This window comes from Scyliorhinus torazame, chromosome 4 (genome assembly GCF_047496885.1).
Source record: "Scyliorhinus torazame isolate Kashiwa2021f chromosome 4, sScyTor2.1, whole genome shotgun sequence".
Classification (NCBI taxonomy): Eukaryota; Metazoa; Chordata; class Chondrichthyes; order Carcharhiniformes; family Scyliorhinidae; genus Scyliorhinus; species Scyliorhinus torazame.
Window position 1 is genome coordinate 297,507,599 of NC_092710.1, and position 17,742 is coordinate 297,525,340.

Genomic DNA, 17,742 nt, shown 5'->3' on the forward strand with positions numbered 1-17,742 from the left:
AGTGTTTCTTGGTCTCCCCACCGGGGAAGGGGGCAAACGTGGGGGGGGTTGCTGTTTCGCTTGGCGACTGCCCATTTTAGGTATCTGGGGGTTCAGGTAGCTCGTGATTGGGCCCGGCTACATAAATTGGGTAGGGTCAAGGCGGATCTACAGAGGTGGGATAGCCTCCCACTATCATTGGCAAGCCAGGTTCAATAGGTAAAGATGAACATTTTATCACGGTTTTTATTTTTATTCCAGTGCCTGCCGGTTTTTCTGCCAAAAGCATTCTTTCTGGGATGGAGCAATTGATCTCATTGTTAATTTGGGAAGGCAAGGTGGGCAGGATTTGGAAAATGGTACTTCAGAGAGGATGGTAGTCGGGGGTTTGGCTCTGCCGAGTTTGATTTATTACTATTGGGCAGCTAATGCCGAGATGGTGCTGGGCTGGTACGCCGATCAGGAGGCAATTTGGGTAAAGATGGAGTTAGGTTCATGTAAAGGGTTGGGATTGTGGGCGCTGCAACAGCTCCACTTTCGTCCTCCCCAGGGAAATACTCAGGTAATCCGGTAGCTACACTGAAGATATGGAGACAATTTTGGCAGCATTTTAATCTAGGGGTGGTGTTGAAGCTGACACCGATCTGTGCAAATCACCTATTTAAACTGGCTAGATTGGATGCTTGTTTTCGGTGTTGGGAGGATAAGGAGGTGGTAGGAATGAGATTTGTTTCTGGAGGGGCAGTTCATGAGTTTGGAGGAGTTGATGGAAAAGTTCTGGATCCCACAGTCAGAAACGTTCCGGTCCATGCAAGTACTGGATTTTCCAACGTTTCTGGTGGTGCTGCCATCCTCGCTGTTAGAGAGGGTGTTGGTGCTGGGAATGGAGGATGGGGGTTGTGGTTTCCCCTGACATCGGTATACTTGCGACTGTCCTGATGAGTACAAGATGGAATATTTATAGAATTTAAATACATATAGGAGTGCGAGTTCTTTCCTTTTTTTTATTTATGGCTTCCGTGAAGTTTTCTGAACTGTCATAACATTTATAGCTACCACAAAAATAATAAATATTTTTACTAAAATTATTCTTTTCTTCTCCTGTTAATCAGTGGATAAATTTATGATCACGTTGTTGGATGCCAAGCACCAAGATGTCTGTTTCGCTGCATGTGGAGTACTTATAAACCTTACAGTTGATAAAAGCAAACGACCCATTCTGAAACAGGATGGAGGAATAAAAAAGTAAGCATAAAACTCTACATTTTGCACTCCAATTTACTGATATTCCAATAAATACCACTTTACTCGCAGGTATTTAAACACCTGTCGTATAACTTTAAGTATTCTTAGTTGATAACTCAACTTGGTTTAGTTTAGGTAAATTGGAGGGTGAATGCAAATTAACTGCTTATCTGTGTCTTACCTGTGAGCTAAGTTGAAACATTGGGTTGAATCTCTACAGAGCTTCACCATTACTTCATAAGACATAAGAAATAGGAACAGGAGTTGACAGTTCGGTCCCTCGAGCCTGCAATGTCACTCAATAGAATCATTCGACATTCCTCAAGTCCACTTTCTTGCCCATTCTCCGTAACCCTTGATTCCCTTACTGATCAAGAATCTATCTATCTCAACGTTAAATATACACAAGGGGCTGGATTTTCCGCTCCCCGATGCCGAAAACGTGTTCGGCGAGGGGGCGGAGAATCCCTGATGATGGCAAAATCGGGGGTGGCGCCACTTTCACGATGCTCCGCCTCCTGAAAAGCGGCATACTGTAGGAGTATGCTGCGCCACGTATCCACCTGATACCCCGCGATACTCCGTCCCCATCCGGCTGAGTTCCGACGGCGTAGGACTCGTGTGGTCTCACCAGTCGTGAACTCAGCGTAGCGACTGCGGACTCAGTCCAGCACCGCCACAGTCAGGGGAGGGTCGATCCGCGGACAGGGGGGCTTCATTCGAGGCTGGGGGCACTGTGGGCGGGTCGAAGGGCGGTACTATTTTTGCGGTCCGGGTCCGCAGGCTGAGTCCGCCGTGAAGCACGGCGTGGCCGCTGTAGGGGGCCACCGTGCGCATACGTGGCCTTGGACCCGGCAATGCTCCATGCCATATCGGCAGTTAGAGCTGGGTGCTCTGCACTGCCTGCCTGCTAGCCCCCAGCAAAACGGCGAATCGGTGGCCGTTTTGCGTCAGTTTTCCTGGCGTTGGGCAGCACGTTGGCACAGTGGTTATCACTGCTGCCTCACGGCACTGAGGTCCCAGGTTCGATCATGGCGCTGGGTCACTGTCCGTGTGGAGTTTGCAATTCTCCCCGTGTTTGCATGAGTTTCGCCCCCACAACCCAATGATGTGCAGGGTAGGTGGATTTGCCATGCTAAATTGCCACTTAATTTAAAAAAAAGTTTTCCTGGCATAAAACACCACCGTTTTCACGCCGATGTGGGGACTTAGTCTCCCGAACGGAGAGTCCAGCCCAAGGACTCTGCCACCACAGCTCCCTGTGGCAAGGAGTTCCAAAGACTCACAACCCTCTGAGAGAAGAAATTCCTCCTCATCTCAGTTTTGAATTGGGCACCCCTTTATTCTGAGACTATGCCCATCTGGTCCTCGACTCTCCCATGAGGGGAAACATCCTCTCAGCATTTACCCTGTCATGCTCCTTAAAAATCCTGTGTGATTCAGTGACCACGTCATGCCCAAATTGGTGTCAGGATGAGGCCGTTGAATCTCACGAGAGACCTCTCGCAAGGTTCGCGATGATCGAAACATCTCATGAGATCCAGTGGAACATCATGAGATGTCGTGATCTGGATCTCGCCCTGTGGGTGTGATCAGATTGGCATATTTAAAGCAACCAGTAGGCTCATTTAAATATACATTCGTCGTATTCACTCGCCGCCTGGGACTTGATGGCTGCACCTGTGAGACCTTACCAGGGCGCCGTTTAGTACTGGTCCACACAAACGAGGACCAGTCGTAACGGCACCTTGGGAGGTCTCCCAGGCCATTGGAGACCCCAGAGCGGTCGGCGACAGGGCAGGGAGACAGGGTAGTAGTACCCCAGAACTCCCTCTGGAACCCAGGCACCTTGGTACTGCCAGCCTGGCACCCTGGAAGTGCCACCTGGGCACCTTGGCAGTGCTACCCTGGCACTGCTAGTGTGCCTGGGTGGTACTTCTAGGCTGGCATGGGTGCTGCCAGGATGGCGTAGTGCCAGAGTGACACTTAAGGGCCAGGCCCAGGCCCGGGGGCATTACCACGTTGGGTGGAGAGTGAGGGGGGTTCCTGGGGGCCCCCCAAGGTTGTGGGGGTGATGTGGGGAGTTAAAAATGGGGGGCCCCTGAAAGTGGGGGGGGTTTGGAAGAGACCGGGCAGCCTTCCAAAATGGCAATCCGATCTGCAGCTTGGAAATCCCAGTAAGTGCGGCCTCATTGGAGAGGGCAAAGAAATAGCAAAGTGCTGTTGAATAGTGCAATAGCGCTGAGGAGCATCCCGCTAAATGCACCAAAGGTCTGTTGAATTACACCCGATATGTGTCAATGAGATCATCTCACATTCTTCTAACTTCCATTGAGTAGAGTCTCAACCTGTTTACCCTTTGCTCATAAGACAATCCCTCCATACCGGGGATCATCCTAACGAGCCTTCTATGAACCGCCTCCAATGAAATAATACCTTTCCTTAAATAAGAGAACCAAAATTGCTCGCAGTACTCCCGATGTGATCTCACTAGTACCTTGTACATTTGCAGCAAGACTTCCCCACACCTTCCTGATTACCCGCTGCACCTGTGCGCTAGCTTTCTGTGTTTTGTGCTGCAGCTTTCTGCAGTTTCTTACCAAAATAATACTCTGTCCTTTTGTTCTCCCTTCCAAAATGAATAACTTCATATTTTCCCACATTATACTCCATTTGCCAACTTTTTGCCCACTTACTTAACCTATCACTATCTGCATGGGTTTCCTTCGGGTGCTCCGGTTTCCTCCCACAGTCCAAAGATGTGCAGGTTAGGTGGATTGGCCATGATAAATTACCCTTACTGTCCAAAAAGGTTGAGTGGGGTTATGGAGTTACGGGGATAGGGTGGAGGTGTGGGCTTAAGTGGGGTGCTCGTTCAAAGGGCCGGTGCAGACTCAAGGGCCGAATGGCCTCCTTCTGCACTGTAAATTCTATGATTCTTTGCAAACTGTCTCGCCTTCCACCTATTTTTGTGTCATCTGCACATTTGGCTACAGTACACTCACTTCCTTCCTCCGAGTCATTCATCTATATTGTAAACAGTTGCGGTCCCAGCACTGATCCCTGTGGATAAACCTGAAAAGGAACCCCTTATCTCCATTCACTGTTGGTCCCTTTGGTCAATTCTTCACCCATGGGGATATCCCCCAAAACTTCCTGAGAAACGGCATATCCTGGCTGATGATATGGAAATTTGACCCTATTTACTTTATAGTTTAATTTTAAGGAATTGTGAGCTCTGAATCTCTGTGGCCGTTCTCCAGGTCTGCTGATGGGAGGCTGGCTGAATCCACCCTCTGCCCCAAAGCGTGGAGAAAAGTCTCCCATCCAAGTTACAGCAGGAGTCTAAAGAACCCCTGCGGAACTTTATGATCCTGATTATTTTCTGAAGAAAGCATGTTTATTTTTATTTACCATTTTTGTTTTCTCAGCTGATTCCACGAAAAATTTACAGATCAGAAGGATGACCCTTAACTTGCCTCCAACTGCTAAGTGCATCTAGGATGTTCACCCACTGGGAGTCACAATTTTCAGAACACAGATGCAGTTTGCAGTTATGGGGAGGTTAGAAGATTGTGAGGTGGGGGTTCAGTAAAGGCATGGTGGCCTCCTCTCACCTCCCCAGAATTTTTACTTCGTTCCCTGAAACTCCCCCACCTCAGTAAGCATTTAATTATTAAAAAATAGTTCCATGTTTTTCAGGATTTTGAAATCTCAAGTAGGGCCAACATGTGTCCTTGGCAGAGCCTCATGTATGCCGGTTCTCTCTCTCTGGTGCCAGATACACAGGGGGCTGGATTCTCCGGTCGGCGACGCCGAAATCGCCGGATGGCCAGGAGAATCCAAGTTTACGACAGAATTGGGGGCAGCACCGCTTTCACGATGCTCCAAAGCGACGTACTTTAGCAGTACACCGCCCCACGTATCGACGGCCTCAGGACATTGCCTGAGGCCCGCCTCCCGATGCTCCATGCCCAACTGGCTGAGTTCCCGACGGCATAGGTCTCTCATGGTCTCATCCGTCGGGAACTCAGCATGGTGGCAGCGGACTTGGTCCAGCGCCACCACAGTCGGGGAGGACCAATCCGTGGGCGGGGGGGACATTATTCTGGGCTGGGGGCACTGTGGGGAGGTGGTCCAGGGCGTGCAAACTGGCCACAGGGGCCGGGTCCGCTGGCTGCGTCCGCCATGTAGCATGGCACGGCCGCTGCAGGCCGCCGCCGTGCGCATGCGTGGCCACGGACCCGGAAATACTCCGGGGCGTATTGGCAGCTAGAGCCAGGTGCTCTATGCTGCCGTCCTGCTAGCACCCAGAAAAACGGGGAATCGGTGGCGTGGGCACACAACTCCAGAATTGGAGAATCCAGCCCAGGATCTATCAGAATTGGGTGCGGGATTCTCCACCCCCACGCCGAAGTGGCCGCGCCGTCGTGAACGTCGTCGAGGTTCACGACGGCGCGGAACGGCCCCGGTCCCGACCGATTCAGGCCCTGACAATGGGCCAGTATCGGGGCCGCGTCATCTACACGCGTCAGGCCTTTTCGCCCGCGTAAAAGCGGCGCCGCATAGATGACACGGCCGGCGCCGCATAACGGACGTCATCCGCGCATGCGCGGGTTGCCGTGCTTTCTAAGTCCGCCCCGCAAGAAGATGGGGGACGGATCTTGCGGGGCCGCGGAAGGAAGGAGGTCCTCCTTCAGAGAGGACGGCCCGACGATCGGTGGGCACCGATTGCGGGCCACCCCACATTCCAGGTGAAGCCCGGTGCAGGATCCCCCCTCGCCCCCCCACAGGCCGCCCACCAGCGTTCACGCACCGCCCACGACTGCAGCGACCAGGTGTGGTCGGCGCCGGGGGGAACCCGCCGTTTTGGCCTGGCCGCTCGGCCCATCCGGGCCTCAGAATAGCAGGGGTGCCGGAGAATCGCCATTGTCGGTGTCTCCGGCGATTCTCCGGCCTGCGGCCCGCGAAACTCGACCGGGCCGTTCCCGCCGCTTAGGAGAATCGCGGGAGGGCGTCAGACCGGCTTCCCCGGAAATTTTGGCGGCCCAGGCGATTCTCCCAACCGGCGTGGGAGTGGAGAATCGCGCCCTGGGGGTTTGTGGGCTTTCGCACTCCTATGCCTTTTCGCTTTTTAAGGATTAGAAAGATAGTAGCCCTGGTGAGGTCCTGTGGAAATCACAATGTTAGCCCATGCCGTGATGTAATTCCAAACTCTTCAGCATAGTCCTGTCGGGGCTTTATTGGGGACCACAGACTTTTCACCACCATTTGTTTGCAAATGTCAAGAGTAAGATAACTGCTGATTCAAAAGGTAGAAAACCATTTTTGTTTGAATGTGCTGTATCTTGTTGATTCTAGGTTAATTGACTGCTTGCGAGACTTTGGGCCCACAGACTGGCAATTGGCCAGTCTGGTTTGCAAAACACTTTGGAACTATAGTGAAAAAATAACCAATGCTGTGTTGTGCTTTGGAGAAAAAGAGACTAGTGAACTGCTGGAACTCCTTCCTGCATATTTAGGTATGAACAGAAAATCCTCTTTGCCTGTGATACTTTTTCTTGAATGTTCTCGTACAAATATCCAGTCAAATTGATAACAAAGCTGGTCTCTCTTAGTATCCTCTTTTCTGGGCATTGTCTAAATGACCTGAGTACTGTATTCCATTACTTCCTGTTTAAAAGCCCAAAATGAACAATGAAAGAATTAATGAATAGTGCAGATGCACCCTGTATTTCTGCAACGTATTCATTGTCAGCTGATTATTGAAGTAAGTCATCCTGGGGAATTTGTGGCCTCCTCTCAGATTCTGATATAACCTGTCACCACACCACATAAAATGTCCCAAGGTGCTTCACAGGAGCACTATCAAACAAAATTTGACGTGGGACACTTAAGGAGATATTAGGGCAGGTGAATGAGCTGTGAAGAGGTTAACAAAGGGAGATAGTTGTAGAGCGTGGAACCTCGACAGGCACAATGATGCAGCAATTAAACTCAGGAGTGCTCAAGAGGCCAGAATTGGAGAAGCTCTGATATCTTGGAGGGTTGTAGGCTGGAGAATATTACAGAACTAGGGATGGATTTGGAGGTTTAAAATCAAGGTGTCAGGGTCACCAAACACCGGGATGGGATGAATAGTACTTGGTGTGAGTTTGGACTTAATCAGTGGACAATAAGTTGAAATTAGTTTTAAATGTGTCCGACTTACGAGGCCAGTCAGGCATGTTTCTGAATAATCAAGTCCAGAGGTTGCAAAAGAATGGATAAGGATTTCAGCAGCTGTTCAGATGAAACAAGGGCCGAATCAGGAAATGTTACAGAGGTAGGAATAATGATTGTGATGTAGTCAGAAGTTTGAGATCAAATATGACACCAAGGTTGTGAACAGTCTGGACCAGCCTCAGACAGTTGTCAGGAAGAGAGTGGAGCCAGTGGCTAGGCAACAGATTTGTGGTGGTGACTGAGATAGCGGTTGAAATTTCTGCTCATATAGCACTGGATGGAGGTCTTGTGGCGCAGTGGGTAGTGTCCCTACCTCTGAGTCAGAAACTCTGTGTTCAAGTCCCATTCAAAGGAAGATGTGTTCATAACGCAGCCATACAGGCTGAATAAATTCTCCCAACATAGGCTGGCAGTAAGAGCAGGAGAATTTCTTGGTCAGCCATGTGATGGAAAGAAAATTGGAGCCCCTAACATCACTATTGATTACTGTGGACTATAGCATTCTCTACAGCATACATTTTTAACAAAGCGGTGCATCCTGAAGCTGGGCTGGGCAGCGGCCCATACAAGTGCCACAGCAACTCCAATGCCTTGTGCCGTGGGGCAGTTGACTGAATGGCCGGTGTGCATCAGATTGTTGCCAATGCACAGAGCTCGATCTCCATTCTGGTTGGTGTGGATTTGGGACCTCCCTCCTTGCCCTCCCCATGCTGTAGGCCATCGTGCTGTGGGTCAGACCTGCCTTGGGCAGAGAACTGAAGAAGTAGCACTTAGTGCTAAACAAGAAGACTGGCAAGTTCGAGACATTGAAAGAGAGGAACGGGTGATGGGTGTTGTCAGCGTATGTGCGGAAACTGGCACCATCATTTTGGATGACGTTGCCAAAGGGCAGCATGAGAAATAGGTGTGGGCCACAGGTAATGAACCAGGAGTGGGAAGAGAAGCCATTGCAGGTGATTCTGTGGTTGTGACTGAATAAATAAGAATTGAATCAATTGGGTGCAGTCCTACCCGGCTGTATGAGGGTGGGGATGCATTGTGGGAGGTTGTCATGATCAGCTGTGTCAAAGGCTGCAAAAGGATGAAGAGAGTTTACCTTTGTCACAGTCACATAAAATGTCATTTACAACTTTGATGAGGGTCAATTCGGTGTTTTGGTAGGGACGGAAATTTGATTGAAAGGAATCAAACATGGAGTTCTGCAGAAATGTCTTAATTCAAAGGATTGTGAATCTTTGGAATTTGCCACCTCAGGGACCTGGGAATACTCTGTTGTGTGTCAGTAAAAATCATGGAATGGTTATAGTACAGCAGGAGGCCCTTTGGACTGACATTTCCATGCCAACTGTCTGCAAGATCTAGACCCACCCCAGTATCTTTTCCCAGACTCCCGGGCACAGATTTAGGATCTATGAAGGATTTTGGAGAGTAAAGAGAGTTGGAGATAAAGGGAGTTGGAGATGAGATGGTCGTTTACAAGGACAAAGATGTCAAGGGTTAGAATATTTGAGGAGAGGGATGACAACGGTAGATTTGAAGGAGACGGGGTCAGTATCTGAAGAGAGAGAACCATTAACAGTATCAACATAAGAAAATAAATTTTGGTGGTCAGTAGTTTAGTAGGAGTATGATCGAGGGAGCAGATCTCTGTAGGAATGTTTCCCTAACATCTTTCCTTACTCCTAATGATTAATTGTAAATTGAAGGTTCCTCATTACTGTCTCCTCAACACATATTCATAGAGCACTCTAATTATAACCTCACAAATATTTTTATACTTTTCATTTTTTTACTGTTGTGTATAATATCCCTACCATATAAAAACTTTAAATTTGCAATTTCTTTGTTTCTCTTCTTTTACTGTTGTCGGTTTTGCTGACTCCCATGTTTTAGATTTATAGTTTTAGAATTTCCTGATAGTTTCCTTTCATACTTGCGGGTGGCAGGGTAGCACAGTGGTTAGCACTGTTGCTTCACAGCGCCAGATCCCAGGTTCGATTCCCGACTTGGGTCACTGTCTGTGTGGAGTCTGCACGTTCTCCCTGTATCTGCGCGGGTTTACTCCGGGTGCTCCAGTTTCCTCCCACAAGTCTCGAAAGACGTGATGTTAGGTAATTTGGACATTCTGAATTTTCCCTCTGTGAACCCGAACAGGCGCCGGAATGTGGCGACCAGGAGATTTTCACAGTAACTTCATTGCAGTGTTAATATATACCTACTTGTGACAATAAAGATTATTATTACTTACTGATTGATGCACTCTCTAAATGTGCAGTTGTCATTTGCTGCAATTTCAAATGAGTGACTTGGTGAAAGGATAATAAAGATATTTTCAATTCGGGCAGAGAAACGTGCAAGAGCTGAAATACTCTTTTGGTCCTTATGAGCTTGGCTGTTCTCCCCTGGAGAGGCAGCCGATACCTGCAGAACTACTGCAGAATTTCCAGGCCACATTATTTTACTAACCTCTACACTCACCCTGAGTTGATGGAGAGGATATAGATGTTAAAGTTAATTTTCTTGTCAAAATTCCTTTCCCAATCTACTTTTTCCATCCATACATGACGTAGGTGACATAACTAAAAATGACACTCTCAATGTTCCTCACAACCAATTTGTAGATGGGTAAACTACATCTGCACTTGAGAATTATACATAGCAGTGGTAAGGGATTTTCAGCATTTGTCGTATGTAATGATCAAAATTGTATTCATGATTTTTTTAATATGTTGTCCCATGCATGACTAATGATATCAGACAAGGGGAGAATGTGCAAACTCCACACGGACAGTGATCCGGGGCTGGGATCAAATCCGGGTCCTTGGCGCTGTGAGGCAGCAGTGCTAACCACTGAGCCACCGTGCTGTCCGGGGGCTGGTGCAAACTCGATGGGCCGAATGGCCTCCTTCTACACTGTAGTGATTCTATGAATGGATTAAAGGCTGGCTGTAAAACAGAGGGCAGAAATTAGGGAAAGTTTCATGGATTCTCATGGCAGAATCCCATGGCAGGAAGTGGGAAGTAGTCTTCCACAGGAACTTATACACGATTTGGACTCAGAAATTGGACATATGGTTTTGTCAATTTAGGTGGCACCAAATGGGGAGATTGATCAGTGGTTTTCAAACTGAGGACTGCAGACCCACTTTGAAAAACCTTTCCAGGGGGTCGGCAAAATAATATGTAAGTGGAAACCAGGAGGTGGGAGTGGAGTGTGTCTGCTCCATGGGCAGCACAATGCTGGTTATCTGACTCACCTATGAGGGGAGCATGCCTGGAGCAATCCTCAGAGCACTACAAATGGAAATACCTGTTTTCTTAAAAACATTATTAAGTCACTCTTTATGTGAAGCATTTTCATATTATAAATATCTTACATCATCATAATTAGAATGGGGATCCATGAATAATCAATTTGAAAGGAACTTCCGGTGGCGGCTGTGGAATGAGGGCAGTTCTGGCTCGAAGGTGTTGGTTTCGGCATTTTTTTGCCCGTTAACAGAGTAGTTTCGGCAGAAAAGGAAGGTGTAAGAGAAGAATATCTCCCCTGGATTGGCATGTCTACTGGCTATCAAACCCGGCCAAAGACAGTGCGGGACCTGGCTAAGGAGTTGGAGGAGACTTGTAGCACAGCACCAATTGTGAGAACGGCGGAGGGGGAAGGATCGTCATTGGTGAGAAAGCCTCAGGTGGAGCGATTGATGAGTTTCATCAAGGAGCAATTTTGACAGCCGAGGAAAGAGATGCACAGTGACTGGTCGAGGGCGATTGAGGGAGCAGTGACACCTCTTCGAGGGTCGTTGAATCGGGTGGAAAATTGTCTCGAAGCACATGGGGCTTCTGGACTCATACGTCCCCCTGAGCCCAGTGTTCCAGGATCCAAGTACCTGAGAAAAAATTATCCTTCTTCCCAACTACAGAAAAAGAAAGAAACAGCAACAGCCTCCGGGCATGTGCCGCCACCAGCAAGCAGCAAACACAACTTGCAAATGTTTTGCTTTATTGACAGTATCAAAAATACAAAAGACAATACAATGAGAACACCAATCACCTGGCAACCAGCATAAAATACAAACGGGCCATTGTATGAAATGATTGAGCAAACTACAGAATGAATAGTAAGAAAAGCAGTAGTAAGAAAACCCGTCAGCATCAACTGGAGAAAATCTAAACTATAGTGACCTGCTGTATCGGCCATACACTTCCCAACCTGCAAATATTTTAGTTTATTATGGTGGAGGAGAGAGAAAAACATTCCACCCCACCGAGGGGCACAGTTCAGCCCAGAACAGGTCCGGCACATTATAAACCAAACCAATATGGTAGCACAGTGGCTAGCACAATTGCTTCACAGCTCCAGGGTCCCAGATTCGATTCCCAGCTTGGGTCACTGTCTGTGCGGAGTCTGCACGTTCTCCCCATGTCTGTGTGGGTTTCCTCCAGGTGCTCTGGTTTCCTCCCACAGTCCAAAGATGTGCAGGTTAGGTAGATTGGCCATGATAAATTGCCCTTAGTGTCCAAAATTGCCCTTTGTGTTGGATGGGGTTACTGGGTTATGGTGTGGGCTTGGGTAGGGTGCTCTTTCCACGAGCCGGTGCAGACTCGATGGGCCGAATGGCCTCCTTCTGCACTGTTAATTCTATTAACCACTGAAGGAAAACATAAAACAGCCAGGAAGACAACAAAGACACCAACCGCACACCAAGGACAAAAAACAAAGGAACAATGCCACTTGCTTCTGAGGCTGCCCCCTTTGCAGACCTACGTCTGGAAAGACGCCCGATGCATCTACGGGAAACGTGCGTGTATAATCGTGAGAGTGTACATGCAGAAAGAGTATATGCGTGAATGACTGTATGTGCATGCCTGTTAAAGTATGCGTGCGTCAGAACCACCAAGGGGCATAGCAGAAGAAGGAGAGGGAACATCCCGCCTCCCCACCAGCATCGATAGGGTGCACCAAAGGAAAATACAAAACCACCAGGAAGATAACAAGGACACTAGCTGCGCCAAAGACAAAATCAACACAAGGAACAAAAAGAATACAAAACCGCTTACTGCCGAGTCAGCGCATGTCTCTCTCTCTCTCCCCTCCCCCCCCCCCCCCCTCCACTCCCGTCCCCCCCACAGCCCCAGCAGCAGACCCACATCAGTTGGAAAGATGCCCAATGCATGTACAGGAAACTATGTGTGTGAACATCATTGTGTGCATGCATAAAAAATATGTGCGCACATGCCAGTTATCATAGATTATCATAGAATTTTACAGCGCAGAAGGAGGCCATTCAGCCCATCGAGTCTGCACTGGCTCTTGGAAAGAGCACCCTACCCATGGTCAACACCTCCACCTTATCCCCACAACCCAGTAACCCCACCCAACACTAAGGGCAATTTTGGACACTAAGGGCAATTTATCATGGCCAATTCACCTAACCTGCACATCTTTGTGGACTGTGGGAGGAAACCAGAGCACCCGGAGGAAACCAGAGCACCCAGTTAGAGTACATGTGCATGAGAACATGCAGCACAGACCACCAGAAAAGGTCATGCTGACATGGGGCACAGCGGAGGATGGAAGAACACCCCATGCCTTCTCCCAGTACTGATAATTTCCAGGGGACCGAGCCATAGGGGTCGCAGCAGACAAGCACACAGCTGCCAGACCAAAAAAACAGCAACACACTGCCAAAGGTGCAAAAGCGCCCCGCCCCCGCCCCTCAAATGGACCTACATCAGTGGAAAGCCGCTTAGTGAGCCAACCACCGGAAGGTTACACCGACATGGGGCATAGCCGAGGAGGGAGAGAAAGCGAAAACCACCTCCTTATCTCGAGCACTGGCAGCGTCTCGTTCCAACAACTCTCAGGCCAGAGAGCCAGAAGGGGCTGCAGCCGGCGAAAAAAAGAAACCACAGTCATCATACAATCCAACCCCCCCTTCCCCCCCAACAAACATACATCAGATGCAGAACAAAAGGAAAACAAGGAACACCAGCGACCTGCACGGCTCCCATAACGGAGCAACAGATGGCTACTGAATATAAAAAGTCACCGGTATTCCATGAAAGTGACTCGGCACAACCGCTGCCCTCCACTCCTGCAGTATCGGCATCTGACCTTTCATCACCACCCTGTCTGAGGACTGGGTGACAGGAACACAAGAGGCATTAACAGGTGACCCACAAGTCCAGAACAAAATACACAGTCATTGCACAAAACAGACCTTTAAAAAAAATCCACCAACTGCTCGAGCAAGTTCTCCTACATCCTCAGCCTGGAATTGGCATGCCAAAATCCTCCCCTTGCCGCACTCCAGATAAAAGAGACTGAAAGGCAACTACATTCTTTCTTCCTTCCCTTCATCCAGAAAGCAGTAAGTAAGCTCAACAGGAAGTTGTAGCAGCGAGCAGCAAACAAACTCCCAGCTAGTCTCCAAGCATTTGCAGTTGCCAACAGGAGCAAGCAGCAAATACAACCTGCAGCTGTGAAGTGCTCTCACAACTAACAAAGCCAATTTCTTATTAGCAATAGCCTTCAGCTGTGAAGCTTGAGGCTGCTCACAGTGAAAGGGAGTTAACATGACCTTTATCATATACCCCAGAACAGGGCTCTGTCCTGCAGGTTTTTGGTAGGACAGACAGGCAGCAACGATAGTTGCCCCCATTATGGGTATCCACAATATTGAAAGATGGCTTGAAGGCCTCATGGATGAAAAGCCCCTCAACCCCGGCCCAGGAGCGACCCGCAACCTGCAAGGCTACAGCTCCTCCAACCAAGCCCAATCCCCCTATGGTTCTTCTCCTCCCTCTCCCCACAACACTGGGGCAGCAGCTCCAGTGCTCTTGAGCTGCATGGCCGAAAATGGAAATGGCTACTCACCTCCTCAGTTCCCCTCAGTAGCCACTGTGCCAGCTTCACGTTTCTAAAAAATATTTTTATTTAACATTTAAAATTTTATACATAACAATAGAACAGTAACAACCAACCCAAAGCCCCTCCCAACTCCTCCCCGACCCCCCCCCCCCCCCCCCCCCCTAGCAACTAACGATGATCAGCTCTTTAAAGTACTGAATAAACGGCTGCCATCTCTGGTAAAAACCCTCAATTAGCCCCTCACGGTGTACTTTGCTTTCTCGAGGTGCAGAAATTCCATTCAATCCCCCAGCCATACTGAGACTGGACAGAGCAGCTGACCTCCAACCCATCAACACCCACCTTCGAGCAATCAGCGAGGTGAAGGCTGAGCGTCAGCCCCTGTCTGCAGCTCCGGCGGTGGGTCTGACACCTCAAATATGGCACCCAAGGGACAGGGCTTCAGTTCAATTTGCAGAATCGCTGACATGGTGCTAAAGACGGAGACCCAGAACCTCACAAGCTTTGGACAACCAGAACATGTGCACATGGTTAGCCGGACCCCTCCCGCAACTTTATCCTCCATTCCCGCAAACAACCTACTCATTCTAGACCTGGTCAAATGAGCCCCAGGCATTACCTTCAATTATATTAACCCTAATCTTGCACACAAAGATATAGCATTCACCCTCTGCAGAGCCTCGCACCACACCCCATCCTCCAATTGCAACTCCAACTCTTCCTCCCACTTGGCCTTAACCCCAATTTAAAGTGCTGCCGAAATTCACTGGATTTGCTGAATATTTCCCTGGCGAAAACTATACGTCCTCTGGATCCCCGCACCACTCCAGCACCTGCCGGTTTAGCTCAGTGGGCTAGACAGCTGGTTTGTAATGCAGAACAAGGCCAGCAGCGCGGGTTCAATTCCCGTACTGGTGCTGGAACATGGCGTCTAGGGGCTTTTCACAGTAACTTCAAAATTGTGACAATAAAAGATTATTCTAATTATTATTCTCAGCATTTGCCACCCAGTAATAATACATCAAGCCCGACAATGCCAAACCCCCTGACTGCCAGACCATTTGAAGGACCGTCTTCCGAATCCTAGTTACTTTACCCACCCAAATAAAGGACAAAATCCAACTCTCAACTCCCCAAAGAAGTATTTCGGCAGAAAAAACGGCAAACACTGCAACAGAAACAGAAACCATGGTAAAACATTCATCTTCACCAACTGAATTCTGCCTGCCAAGGACCGGGAGAGACTATCCCACATCTGCAAGTCGGCCTTGACCCTACCCACCAAGCTTGTAAAATTCAATTTATGAAGCCGGGCCCAATCCTGAGCTACCTAAAATGAGAATCCATTAAACGGAATGGCAGCACCCCTAGATTGGCGATCCTCCCTGGCGGAGTGACTGGAAAACACTCATTTTTCTCTCAATTCAGCTTCATGTTTTAAAAAAGGACTGCTAAATGACACCAGCATGATTTCTCGCTGGGGAGCCGATTAATTTCCGGGAGGCCGTTGCATTCGACTTTACTCTCGAGGTCAATGATATGGTCGCCATATTTGGGCGTGATCCAGAACTCATCGGGAGCACTCCGGTTAGATAGCAAACTGATTCGCGGCAGGAGTGAATCCTGATTTTGGCCTTTCCCGCTATTTAACCCAGATCTGCGCCGGGTGCAATGCGGAGATTAATTCACGCCCATTTTCTTTATTTAATTTTCTCTGCTTTGTACTCTGTAATTTGAATATTCTTCAATCTAACATTTTGTAAAATAGAGGCTAAAGTTCTGTCTGGTTATCACTGGCTGTTGTTGTTGAATCAGTGAAATAGCCCAGCCAGCTTCCTTTCTGTTTTTACCACACTGCCGAAGGAGCCTGAGTGTGGATATCAGCAAAAGCTGTCAGTAACATTAATTTCATAGTTCAGTGAGGTGCAACAGTGTAAATGACATATGCATACACATCACAAATGTGTTGGTTATTTAAATTCTTCTTTAAATTAGACAGGCGTATGTCATTTTTTATTTAAATATTTTTGTTTTTGTTTTACTGCCATTTTTCCTCTTTTATGTCCTAGATGAAGAAATTGCATTGGACATTGACACCAATGGTTTCGATGTAGATCTGTTAGAACACCACAAAGTGTGCTGGGAATCTGAGTTTGTACCTGTGGCCCAGCAGCTACTACACAGGATTCAATGTCATCATAGTCACCTAGAGGCTCTACCATTCTGTCCACTGCAGGATTGATTCTCTTCTAAAGATTTATTCTAATATCTTTTTTGCAGGGGAAAGTGAAACTTGATTTTTGTCTTGTTTGATCCAAGATATTGAATGTTGAAGTCTTCAGGAGTAATATGAATGTCACATCACAATAGAAATGCTTGTTTTGGATTTGGCCTGATAGTTTAATTAGTTGATGGAGAACAAAACCATCATGCTTTGAAAGTATATTGTACACGATTGAAAAAATGATACCCCTTGTGGCTCTTTTCACAATTAACCAACCAGTTTGTAGAGTCAGGCGTTTAGCCTTTGTAAATGGTTTTGTTCGTATTAATGTGTAAGATACAATAATGATCCGATCTCTAATAATAGTTTAGAAAACTTTAAATATATTTTTGTACATTAAATTGTTTTAATTTTGAGTTCATACAAAGTTTCTGTGACATTTTGATTTAATATAGGTGTCACTTTGTGATTTTGTTCATTGCTTTACAGGTAAAAGAATAAATATTTATGCCCCCTTGACAAGAGATTCCAAGAGCAGTGAATAATACTGACAGAGCAAGCCAGTTCAGTAGAGAAGTATAGAGTCACAGACCTTGACAGTTCAGAAGGTGAAAATGAAAATCGCTTATTGTCACAAGTAGGCTTCAAATGAAGTTACTGTGAACAGCCCCTAGTCGCCACATTCCGGCGCCTGTTCGGGGAGGCTGGTACTGGAATAGAGCCCATCACATTTTGCTAGATGTCTAAAAAGCTATCCTTTCAATTTCATTCTCTTTAACCAATAATAATTTTCTTCATATAGTTTCCCACTTTCCTTTTTAAAATTGTCATGGATCTGTGTTTCTAGTAACTTCCTAACAACCCAATGCATAAATAAATTCTTCCTATTTTTATACTTTTGTTGTTTTGCTGGCTTTTTAAAAAAATCATTTCCGGGATATGGGTGTTACTGGTTAGGCATCATTTATTGTCCATCCCTAGTTGCCCTTCAGAAGGTGGGGGTGAGTTGCCTTCTTGAACCGCTGCAATCCTTGAGGTGTAGGTGCACCCACTGTCCTGTTAGGGAGGAAGTTCCAGGATGTTGCCACAGCGACAGTGAAGGAACGGCAATATATTTCCAAGGAGGGTGAGTGACTTGGAGGGGAACCTCCAGGTGGTGGGGTTCCCATGTACCTGCTGCTCCTGTCCTTCTAGATGG

At 47.7% G+C, this 17,742-nt stretch overlaps 1 protein-coding gene across 2 annotated transcripts in view; it reads left to right on the forward strand.

Annotated features, from left to right (window-relative positions):
• armc2 (armadillo repeat containing 2) overlaps positions 1 to 17,542 on the forward strand; it is a 316,108-nt gene extending 298,566 nt beyond the window's left edge. For both annotated transcript variants that reach the window (XM_072499968.1, XM_072499969.1), the window contains 3 exons: positions 1,092 to 1,224; positions 6,586 to 6,746; positions 16,390 to 17,542. In XM_072499968.1, the coding sequence (XP_072356069.1) occupies positions 1,092 to 1,224; positions 6,586 to 6,746; positions 16,390 to 16,562 (467 nt within the window). In that variant the 3' untranslated portion in view covers positions 16,563 to 17,542. The remainder of the gene's footprint in view (positions 1 to 1,091; positions 1,225 to 6,585; positions 6,747 to 16,389) is intronic.
• The last annotated feature ends 200 nt before the right edge of the window (positions 17,543 to 17,742 follow it).